Source organism: Corylus avellana, chromosome ca2 (genome assembly GCF_901000735.1).
Source record: "Corylus avellana chromosome ca2, CavTom2PMs-1.0".
NCBI classification, from domain to species: domain Eukaryota; kingdom Viridiplantae; phylum Streptophyta; class Magnoliopsida; order Fagales; family Betulaceae; genus Corylus; species Corylus avellana.
The window spans coordinates 26,355,766-26,368,043 of NC_081542.1; the positions used below are offsets into that span (position 1 = coordinate 26,355,766).

Genomic DNA, 12,278 nt, shown 5'->3' on the forward strand with positions numbered 1-12,278 from the left:
TGACACCAAAAAAAAAAAAAAAAAGTAAAAAAGGAGTATATTCTTCAAAAGATAAGAAAGAGATATATATAGCATGCGCAATCTGTACTTAATTGAATAAACACTCTCAATATTCCTTCTTTCTCTACATTTACACGTGAGGGAGCGTGGGTGAGAAGTGGAGAGAATTGAGCTGAGAGAGTGATTGGTATCTCATCAATGGCGACCAGGAGATGTTTGCGGTCATTGTCGAATGGGCTTTGCCAGGGAACGAGGAGTTTTGGTGCTGTTCCTGAAGCCACCGCCACCGCCTCTGCTTCCGGCTCTCAAAAGCTCATCAACTTGGAGTATGAATGCAGTGCCCACAAGTGAGCTTCCTTTCTCTGCATCAAAAGCTGTTGTTTTGATCCAGTTTGATGTTTTGGCTTCTGGGTTTTTCTTATTTTCGTTTAATCCTCTCTCTCTCGCTCTCTCTCTCTCTCTCTCTTTGGATTCCATGTCTTCTGTTTCATTTTCTATTGTTGTTGTTTTTTTTTTTTTTTTTTTTTTCAGTGCGTGTTACTGTTGATTGGATTCTTGGAAATGTCTACTCTCTGAGTCTCTTTTTGATTGATGTAGACGTTGTTAATATACATAAAACTGAGCATGTAAGTTATATCGAAGCCATTAGAACTGTTTGATTCAATTCCCTGAAGACCTGAATAATTAAAAGCGATTGTCTACAAATTAAATTTATCTCGTTATATGTCTGTGAAGGATGGCAAGACTTGAGACTTTTAAGCCTCAAGGTAGATGAAGACGGGAAATTAACTAGAAATTGTCAGCTTTTTCCCCCCATTTTCCTGACATGTATAATTCAAACACGGTGCTAGGCACTTGGCAAAAATATTGTCCAGATGGTGTCTGGCTGGTGGCTGTCCTCCTTTGTGGGTGGTAGCTCACAAGGCAGGGCCTTCTTGCTGTAGGTGGTCGGGAGTTTCCTTGTTGCTTTTAAAGGTGCCTCTCTTGCATTGATGGTTGTAGGGCAAATGTTGTCCTGTAAGTCATTTGGGTTGTTGAAAATTACAAGTACATGGTGTACGGTGAAGATGATGGATGCCTAGTCAGTGGAACATTTCTTTCTCCATTCTGTGGTTGCTGATGGGTTGTGGAATTTTTAAATACTTTATTTTCAGTGTTTGTTGGTCACCACAGAAGTCTGCAATGGAGTTATGTTCTGGCTGGTTTTCCTGTATATTACCCTTTTGTTGAAGTGATATATAGAGCGTTTCTTGCTGAGAATGTCTTTAACGGAGCCACTTTCCTGGTTCAAATGCAGTTACCATCCGGTCCCCATTGTATTTTCAGAAGCAAAGGGATCATCTGTTTGGGATCCAGAGGGCAACAGATATCTGGATTTCCTCGCAGCTTACTCGGCAGTTAATCAGGTTAGAAGAGTGAATTTATGATATAATATACCTCCTTAGCTTTGTAACTTATCAGTGAATTAACAGTGCTCTATCTCTACTATTTCAACCAAAAGCCATCTACAAAGTTGAAAAATGGAAGCTTTCATATGCCTCTGTAACTTATCAGATGACATGGATTTTTCCTTCCCAAAAGTGATTTCTAAAGTTGAAATATGCTAAAGTTTCTGTAAAACAATCCATGGCAGTATCATTTTCGTACTTTGTCTTTCTAAGTCCTACTTTTTATGCTATCTTTTCAAGACACTACCCCTGAATAAGCTGCAAAGCCAGCAAAGGAGCTTATGAAATTTATAAGTACTTAAGCAGATTTGTCTCTGTGATCAATGTCTTACTTTATTATTATTATTTTTTTCTCGGTATTCATCATAGCTTCACTGCTGTAGGGACATGGTCACCCAAAGATCATGAAAGCATTACAAGAACAGGCAGAAAGGCTCACCCTCAGCTCTCGAGCCTTCTACAATGATAAATTTCCAATATTTGCCGAGCGTCTGCGGAACATCTTTGGCTATGATATGGTACTTCCTATGAACACTGGTGCGGAAGGTGTGGAAACGGCTCTGAAGTTGGCAAGGAAATGGGGGTACGAGAAGAAAAAAATTCCCAAAGATGAGGTAGATTCCAGGCAGAATTATACTTATTTTCAAAATATATTTTAATATTCTACTTTTGGGATTTCAAATTATTGTATATGGAGTGAAGTGAACTTCTTTACCTGAATTAAGGGCAACGTGTACAATGATTGTTGTTGAATGTCCTTACTTGATTGCTCATATATGCCTAATGTAATATCTACCAAATGGGGGAGTGATGTGATGCATGTTTTCAAGTAAGAAGCTTAGAATTGAGTAAATTTGAGGCTCTCCTTTTTCTCCTGTTGGTGACAGTAGATTCATAAGACAACCAGTGTTGACACAGTATCTTAGGTTAAGCCAAGGAATAAGATAGAGGAATTTTGGATTTTATTTGGTAGAAGTTCTACATACAGAGAGTAATTAGTTAGGAACTTCTTGAATTAAATACTTACTGACGTAGCGGAAGATTAAGGTAACTAATCAAAGAGCAGCGTCTTTGATTCTGCAAGGAGAAGCGTCTTCGTCTTCTACCCAAAAGATAAAACAAGCCCGCAGGCTGAAAGAAAAATAAAATTCCCCAGAGTATTTGAGAGAAAATTTTCTGATTTGTTAACAATTCAATCGATTTTTACATAATAAGCAAGCCTATTTATAGAAGAGAAATACTTGTAGAGAAAGTAAACCTACTTTTAGTAGAGAAAGTAAATCTAATCCTAGTAGGAAAGTAAATATAATCCTAGTAGTAATAATAAACCTAATCCTAATAAGGGAAGGAAAAGAATTAAAGCAAATCTAACCCTATTAAGGAAATGAAATAAAGTCCTAATAAAATAAAATAAAATCCTAATATAAAATTGACAATCAGCGGGAATCGTGGCAATCTTTCCTTTTATTCTTCCATTGTTTGAGAACAAATAAAATTTTGATTAAGCAGCGCTCTTCCAATATTATTATTGATATTTTCCTTATTTTCTTTTTTACCGAAAATAAAGGTAAATATCGTCCTACATCACTTACTGTGTTTCATGTGTCTCATATCATTAAGTTAGAAGGAATCTTTCACAGGCTTTTTATGAAGAAACCTACTTTTGAGAAAATGGTTTATGGCAATTAGAGGTGCAAGAAGTCTTATGTATTTTAACCAGCTCTTACCAGTATCTTAGATTTCTTACACTAGTTGTAGGGAATTCTAGACAGTTTACATTTTTTTTGATACGTACAGGGTAGTAAATTGAGGAGATTACATTGTGACTATGGAGCTATAAATCCCCTTTCTTTCACCTATAAAGGTAGATAATGTGTTGAATTACAATAGAGCTTCTTCAAGTCTAGTTGCATTTGTGAATGAGTGCAGTGTTAATTAGACAAATGAAAAAACTTGTTTATGACTTTTAAGTTTTAATTGGTGGTTAAAGCTCCTCATTTTTCTCCCATGTTTGTACATGGGGGCGCCTTATGTTTTTAATGATATCTTCATTATCTTGATCAATTATAAAAAAAAAAAGTCCCCCATGATCGAAGCTCATATATCAAGCATAAGGTGAGCTTCAAGGTATCTTCAGGATGCTTCACAATTTGATACATGCCCAGGGATTTTGTTCTGAAAGATTGTGGCTTTTGGCATATCGCTTCAATCTATCCTTGAGTTGGGAACCTCACATTATTCATAAACAATGATTATGAATCTTGCAGAAAAGGATTCTTTTTATATGAGAACTTCATTGGTCGCTGCATAACTGTTTTCATAAGATTTAACCAATGCCAGTGGACAGCAACAGGAAACAGTATGGACTACTCGAGGATTTTAGCAGTCGTAGAATTCAACTCTGGACACATTTATATCCTTGCTCTTGTGCTGTAGCGCCCTCAATGATAACCTCCTCATTATAGCTGCAATCATTGATCTTTGTTCTGTGGCGAAAACATCTTAGCTGACTTTGTTTTATGTTGTTCAAGATTGGCACTGCCTCTGACTACTACAAATGCATTTCTTTCTTTATTTTTTTCTTTTCTAGTCTTTTATTAATATGAACTTCTGGATTTTGTAATGGTTGTGAAAAATTCTAGGAATTTTGATGTTCTATCATCTGCTGTATTTCTGGTCTAAATATGAGCTTTATAGATCCCAAGTTATGTGAGGCAAGCTTTTTACTACATCTCATATGGTTTTATGTTAATCTTCATTTTGTGAACAGAAGTCTAGGTATTCATGATATTGAGATTAATAAGCCTGAACTTATTCTCTCGTCAATTGTGTAGATTTACTTCAGAATGTAGTTGCAATGGCTGCTTAATTGTTGCCGTCTCTATTTTTGTGAACAGTTGAGTTTATGACTTCAGACAGTTTAATCAAAGTGAGCATATGCAGGCTATTATTGTCTCATGTTGTGGCTGCTTCCATGGTCGTACGTTGGCTGTTATCTCCATGAGTTGTGACAATGAGGCTACCCGTGGTTTTGGGCCATTGTTGCCTGGCCATGTAAAAGTTGATTTCGGTGATGCAGTTGCCCTTGAGAAAATCTTCAAAGGTTAAAATGCACTGAAATTTATTTTAAAAGTTATTGTTCTTGATCTAGTTGTACTGTAGCCTAATTTGAGTCAAGATATTGCATTTGTATAAATCATCGCATAATTCATGCCAGATTTTTATCATCCATCCAGACTGCTTGAAAATTGGTAGATGAGGGTATATCTAATAATTTCATGTTTCTGCTATTGGCTGCAGAAAGTGGCGATCGAATAGCTGGATTTCTGTTCGAACCCATTCAAGGAGAGGCCGGGGTATGTGTGCTTTGGAATTGAATATTTGATGATTAAGGGTATGAGATATGTTACAGGGAGGGAATCAGTTTTAGATCTGTCTAGTTTTTAAACCTTAGAACTACAGGACATGGCTGAATAGTTGTGTAACTGTTTTATGCATAGCAGTAACATGGCCTGTAATACAGACACTAAGTTAGCAAGCAGATTGGAGAATCTCTACTGAACCAGGAAGGCACTCTTCTCTTCCTTAGTTTTACACACTTAAAAAGATGATGTGCTTAATTACTAGAATATTCAATGTATATCCTCCCATGCTCATATTATTTGAGTTCTGTCCCTAATTGTGACTTTCCACGAGTGACCCATAACATAGGCAATGGGCAATGAGAGGTAGCAACTTTCTCTGAAACCAACATTTATCCTACATCCTATTCTGTCAAGTTATGTCCAAAACCACACATAACAACCATGTAATACAAGCATTGGGTAATAACTAACTTATTTTTAATAAGGTTTGTGATTCTTGATAAGGAGTTAAGCTTTCTTAACTTGTTTTCTTGTTCTATGTCGGCAGGTCCATTTTGATAATTTACTTTGAACAAAAACAGTAAATGTATCCTATTTGCTTTAAGGACTACCTCCTTTTTTTTAATTTTGTTTTTATCTTTTAGAGGGTGGAGAGTTTGTGAGATTTGCCTTTATCAAATCTTTAGTTTTGATAACTAATCAAATTTCATTAAGAAGTGCAAGGACACAATCCAAGTACACAATGTATACAAGAGAAACACTTAACCAGAAAAAGAAAAAAGAGCAAGAAAATTGTGAAAACCATAAGTATGAAAGTAATCATAGGCAGCCACCCAATAGTATAGGGTATTAAAGAAAAAATCCTTTAAATCCTCAACTGTCATTTCTCGGTTTTAAAGTTACAGTCATTTCTTCCTCTCTAGATAAACCACATTATGTAGGATGGAATTATCTTCCACAATGTTGCACTATGAGAACTACCAAGATGACCTCTCCAACAAGCAAAGAGATCTACCACTCGTCAAGGCATGACCGAGGCTAACCCAAAAAGACTAAAAATAGAATTTCATAAGGCACTAGCAACCTCACAATGGAGTCAAAGGTAATCAACGGATTCCCCACTCTTATTACACATACAACACCAATCTACCACTATGATACGCCGCTTCCTTAAATTATCTGTAGTGAGGATCTTCCCTAACACAACTAGCAAAGCAAATAATGTCACTCTCAAGGGAACCTTATTCTGCCAAATACTCTTCCAAGACCTTTCTCAAATCTTGAATCAATGCTTTCTTTTTTTGTTCCCATTTCTTTATTTTCCTAAGAAAAATTTATTGATTTGTTGGTAGGTTGTTATTCCTCCAGATGGTTATCTAAAAGCTGTCAGAGATCTTTGCTCAAAATACAATGTTTTAATGATTGCTGATGAGGTACAATCTGGCTTAGCACGAACAGGAAAAATGTTGGCTTGCGATTGGGAAGAAGTGCGCCCAGATGTAGTGGTAAGCACCCCCTCTCCTTGCAAATTATTTATGGTTGTCATGACTTTTACCAAGTATTTGATGTGAATGTAGAGAAATTTTGGTTAATGATGTTTACATTAACCATTATGCTACTGTATGAATGCAAGTTACATCAGGATGATTGCCCCACGTGTTGAGTCCTCTTTATTTGTACATGTTAGCGTCAATGCTGCATTCACAAGGGACATTACACTCGTATGGTCATTTTTTCCATTTTGAATGCATTTTTACATGCTGGTCAATAATCTGTACAAAGCTGGGTTGCAAAAGAAGTATTGATATATTACCTACAACTCGGCCTCCAAATCAAATATTTCAAATGTAAGCATGCGTGTACATCTGTACAGTTGATGTTGGGAGGCCGCCATATATCTCTCTCTTCGAAGCTTCGAGAATTGCATTGTCTATTTTCAGAAGCTTCTTATACCACAATATTGCCGTTTATGATAGCTATAATTTTTTATGGACTTATTTTTGTCCACCTAAAGATGTCAGATGAGGCCACATAAGAAGACTTTGAACTTGGTTATTTCCAGAAGGCCACATTTGCTCTCTTTTGGACTTGTATTTGAAAGTAAATTTTGACCATGCATTGCCTGTAGCTTTTATACCAGAATATTGTTATTTATCATAGCTTTGAATTCTAATGGATTTCTCTCTATCCCCCATATCTATATCTTATAATCGGATTCCATAATTAGTCATAGAAGACCACATAAGACGACGTTGAAAGGAAATTTTTAAGCTCTTTGTAACATGGTTGTTTTCAGAAGGCCACATTTGCCAAATGCGAAATAGGACTTGCACTTGAAACAAGTGAAGAATACTTTTATAAGGATTCACAATAGAGTCTATGCTTGTTTCCAAATTTTATTAGGATTCACAATAGTCTTTCCAAATTTACGTAACATTTACATTCTTTGTTTTCCTTTCCTGAGATTCTTTTCTCTTGCATTCTGTTCTTGATGTGTCTTGCATGATGAAAAGGAGACGTTGATCTGAATAAATTATTTTGTTGTAGAGGCTAAGTTTGAGATTGTAGAATGAAATTTGCAGGTGAAATCTGTGTAGCATCTTCAGTTCTTCTTTCTTATGTTTGGGAGGCACTTTTTGTTCAAACTAACTTTACAATCTTATTGACTGCTCCAATATGATACAATACAGAAAATAACTCTTTTTTCCTCTTATTTCTGTTTTATTCAGATTCTTGGAAAAGCATTGGGTGGTGGAGTGATACCTGTAAGTGCAGTGCTGGCAGACAAAGATGTAATGCTTTGTATCCAACCTGGAGAGCATGGAAGGTTATAAACTACTTGCATTTCCTAAATGATTTATTCCTTTGTCCTCACTATTTTATGTTAAGAGCCTTTAGTCAGCAACACTTGTCCATCTTGATCTGGAAGATTTGCCTCTAACATCAATTTATATATATCAATTTGGAGACTACCAATACTTGTGACTCCAGTCTTTTGTAAGGAAAGGTTTTTGCATATGACTAGAAATGGTCGGGTTTGGTTCAGGCATAGTCAGTTTGTTGGTTCACTTGGAGTTATATGGCATAATAGGAAAAGATGAAGATAGTGCATTAAAATGCGTGCACAAAAAAAACAAAAAAAAAAAAAAAACCCAAACAGGATGATTGTGCATCAACATCTACGTAGATATTTTGATCAGTTTTGATTGGTTCAACAGTAATGCACCTTACATTATGGCAATGCATATCCTTCTTTACTATGGCAGTATATCCTTACATTAATTCTAGTTCTGTGGTTCAACATGCAATGTGTAGGAAGTTGTGCAAATAGACTTATAGAGTTTTGTAGAACAAAGTACTTACCGGAAGAAACATCATAACCAATGTTGGACATGATTTATCTATATACTTTGTTTCTGCTGAGCAATGATGCATATGGATGAGTGAAGTTGGGATGCTACTTTCATCTAACCTGAAACATGGCAGGAACTTGACGTTCTTTCTATGTTGAGCTCCTGTTACCATGTTTTGGAGTCTTATGGAAGATGTTGATTATGGAAATGTGCCTTAATCTATCCATCTGGTACATATTGGTAGAGAGGAATTGTACCATTTTGAAAGAAAAGTCTGACTTGTATCATTGTGTCAAGAGCATTTTCATGTTTTCTGCTTTAGGTATATAGAACTGCAGGTGAGATGGCTGATAAACTAGTAGTAGAGTGAGGAGCTATGATCATGGATTATTTCTTTGGAAAATAATACCCAGATGGAGAAGCTTCTGCCTGTCAATTTTCTTTTTGCCTCTTCTGTCAGTTAAAACAGGTTTTGTATCTATTTTTGCATATGGAGACTTCTACGTTCCATAATTGTGTTACTTTTTTTTTGTCAAAAAGCTTTGTTTTGGTTTCCCAAAGGAAGGAAAAAAATCAACTTCAAATAGCTGTTTCTGGTTGGGTGATTCTAGGAAGTTATTCCTTAAGTTGTATTTATATTATTATTACAAGTACTTCAGTTCTCCCCTTTTTCAATATTTTTACTTTCACTTTAAGTCTGCCATTTTCTCACTGTTGCTGATGAAATATATTATATGAAAGCTCACATTTCTCCTATCGGTTATTGTTCTCAGTACCTTTGGGGGAAATCCATTGGCCAGTGCAGTTGGCATTGCCTCGCTAGACGTGCTCAGAGATGAGGGACTTGCTGAGAGGTATCAAATCCATTGCTTAATGATGCATCATTGAGATGATATAATAAAGTTGGACAATAACAGCTAAGCTGTGACTTAATGATGGATTTTTTCTTTTCTTTTCTTTATGTTACTTAAAATCTGGAAACTCAGACAGTATTAAGGTTTCAAGAAAATTTATCACTAAAATAATGAAGACCTGATTTTCTATTTACCAGAAATAATATTCTGCCAATTTAAGATTATGCTAATGATGCATTGTGATGATTAAAAATATTTTCTCTATCTCTCACTTCTGCAAATTATATTCATACTGAGATTGTTATTTTTAAGTATCTGAGTAACCTGAATTTCTCATTTACCAGGAAAAAAAAGAGAAAAACTAACATTCACAAATGGTCTTAGTTAGGATGGCAAGGATGGCAATGGGGCGGATCCGGAAAGGGTCTTCCACCAACCCACCCCCACTGAAGAACTAATCAGCCCAAACCCATTTGTAGCCCTAGGCAAGGCAAGCAAGACAGGTTGCCTGCTCAGTCTACTATGTATGATAATTTAAAACTAAATCATTAAATTTTTTGATTGGTAAGTTACACACTTCAATTTTTTTGATTGGTAAGTTGCATACACCCGGTGGGACTTGAATCGATGACCTCGCCTCCCACCTTGCTACAAAGGGAGGAGGTTCCATTTTAGCTAAAGCATAAAGCTCATTGATAAATCTAAATCATTAATTTGGCAACTGTTTGTTTATGCAAATATATCAAGCACAGGTGTGACATCTTAGTATATATACACGGACATCACTTATCAAAAAAGAAATATATACGCATACATCAACGTGCATAAAAGAGAATTAACATCTTTTACAACTAATATATTTAGTGCAAAAAGTCGATTGCAAAGCTAATGATTATAAATTATATAAACAGGGAGAAGGGGGGGAACAACATTGGCCTCAAAAACCCTAGCCCACCCAGAACTGCCACGGTTGATGCTATTCAAAATAAAACTCACCCCTAGCCCATTAAAAGGATATCCTGAACCTGTCCCATTAGGGGCAGGGCCCCAGGAACGCCCCCAATGCCATCCCTAGTTTCTGGCAATACTGAATTTTGAGCTTGAAATAATTTGATAAGTGCATCTCATCACTGTTATAGTTTGAGATATACTACTTTGGTTTTACTTTGTGCAAGACCTCATCGAATTTTCTTTTTAGAACTAAAGCCCAAAGGTTTTCGTAGAGCTCTCTGTCCTTTCAAATCAAGCAGATTACAAAGTAGGGTTTTTGTAAATCCAATTTAGATAAATTTAGGCTTCGATATAACCATGCTTACTTCCAGCTTCATATTGTATATCTACGGCTACCTTCATTATTTTCCTCCTTTAATTTTTTATCCCCCTTTGGTGTATAAATGGTGTCTCATGATAATATTTGATTCTATAGATCTTCCCAAGTGGGACAGGAGCTAAGGAACCAGCTACTTAAGATTCAGCAGCAATACCCAAAATACATAAAGGAAGTTCGAGGAAGAGGTTTGTTCAATGCTGTGGTGCTCAACAGCAAGAGTCTATTCCCTATTTCTGCATATGATATCTGCCTAAAGTTGAAGGAGAGAGGAGTTCTTGCTAAGCCCACCCATGATTCTATCATCAGATTAACTCCCCCACTCTCAATCAGGTAAGGAAGCATGCTTGGTGCATACTCAACATTTCAAGTCTTTGAAACTTAAACTTCAACTTGCATAACAATGATTCTTGGTGCTTTTCTCCAACATTTTTAACATATTTGTGACCGGGAAAACAAGTTTGGTAATTGTGGGACTTTTTGGTACCATTCACCTAATAGAAATTACACTAGAATGAATAGCTATTTTTATAACGGAAATTTTCCAATAACCCCTGAGTTTTTAGCCTTGTGATATAAGGACCTTCTAATTTTAACAATGAAGGACTGAGTTTTGACCATGGGACAAATAGGTTATTTCATCAATTTTTTGTCTAGTTTTTTTAACAGTAGAAGTGATGGCATCTTCACCACATCAGATGGCTTTTGATACACGTGACACGATTTTATTGTTCTTACGTGTAGAAGATGTCAGCTGACACTTCAATGGTTAAAAAAATTGATGGAATGACCTATTTGTCACATTGTCAAAAGTTAGATCCTTAATTGCCAAAATTAGAAACCAAGTTATTTATTTGTCACAAGACCAAAATTCAAGTGGGGTATGGGACAGTTTTCTTTTTTTTTTTTGCAATTCTATGACTTATGTTGCAATTGAATTTTTCAGTTTGGATGAGCTCCGAGAAGGCTCAAAAGCGCTGCATGATGTTCTTGAACTTGATCTGCCAAAGATACAGAAAGCAAAGCCAGAGCATGTCTCCCCAACTAGTTCTCACATATGTGACCGATGTGGGCGAGACTTATATGCTTCCCCAGATAAAGATGTCTGAATGATATGAACATCACTTTTCTTCTGATGGCATTCACTTGTGGAATTCCTATCTCATGTCTTTCATTTGAATTTTCAGAAATTACGTCTATTTTCATCATGTATGATTGTTTCTTTGGTCTAATCACACCACCAATACAGTGATGAAGGATAACTATAACAATATAAGAATATGTCTCATTTAATCTTGTTCACTTGCTTGTCTGTCAGATTTTTTCCATTCTATATTATCTTTGTAGTTGAGTTTTTAAGGTGAACTACAAACTAACCCATGAATGCTGGTGTAGAGACTAAATGCAAATGAAACTTGTTTGCTTTATATGTTTCCCTTGGAATATCTATAGATTTGCTGAAAATATCTTTGCAGAACTGTGGAAAACAAAGTTGGCAAGTAAAACTGTTGTACAAAGAGGTCTAATTTAGTATATGTCAGTTGGCCTTCATTTTCTGCCTTGTAAATGTAGCTTTGTAAAATTAAATTTTCCTTATTTCAAACTTCATCTTGAACTTGTCTTGTAGCATCTTGGGGAAAACATTTTCTTTCCCTTCTTTTCTAGTTCCCCTACTCTTGGAAGTTGTAATGGATTTCAAATGCCTTAATGTATGAATGGGCTTGGCTTGAAACCTGAGCTGATGATAGCAATTGGTTGGAAGCTTTGCCATGGGAAAAGAGCACTGTTTGCATTGTTTTCTTCTGCTTGAGAGAAAAATTTATATGTTTTTACAATGCTTTTATTAATGCTTAATGAAAAAGAAAGATGGATGCTTTATGTGTGCAAGCGATGGGTTGTTGAGCTTGTGGGGTTGCAAGCTCATCTTCTCA

General features: G+C 35.9%; 1 protein-coding gene across 1 annotated transcript; it reads left to right on the forward strand.

Moving 5' to 3' along the window:
• The first annotated feature begins 79 nt into the window (after window positions 1–79).
• On the forward strand, window positions 80–11,649 carry LOC132172565 (ornithine aminotransferase, mitochondrial). Its single transcript, XM_059584086.1, has 10 exons — window positions 80–347; window positions 1,298–1,406; window positions 1,832–2,062; window positions 4,392–4,551; window positions 4,749–4,804; window positions 6,166–6,318; window positions 7,543–7,640; window positions 8,940–9,020; window positions 10,447–10,680; window positions 11,294–11,649. Exons 1-10 carry the CDS (start codon window positions 199–201, stop codon window positions 11,454–11,456), a joined length of 1,434 nt encoding a protein of 477 aa, XP_059440069.1. The 5' UTR covers window positions 80–198; the 3' UTR covers window positions 11,457–11,649.
• The last annotated feature ends 629 nt before the right edge of the window (window positions 11,650–12,278 follow it).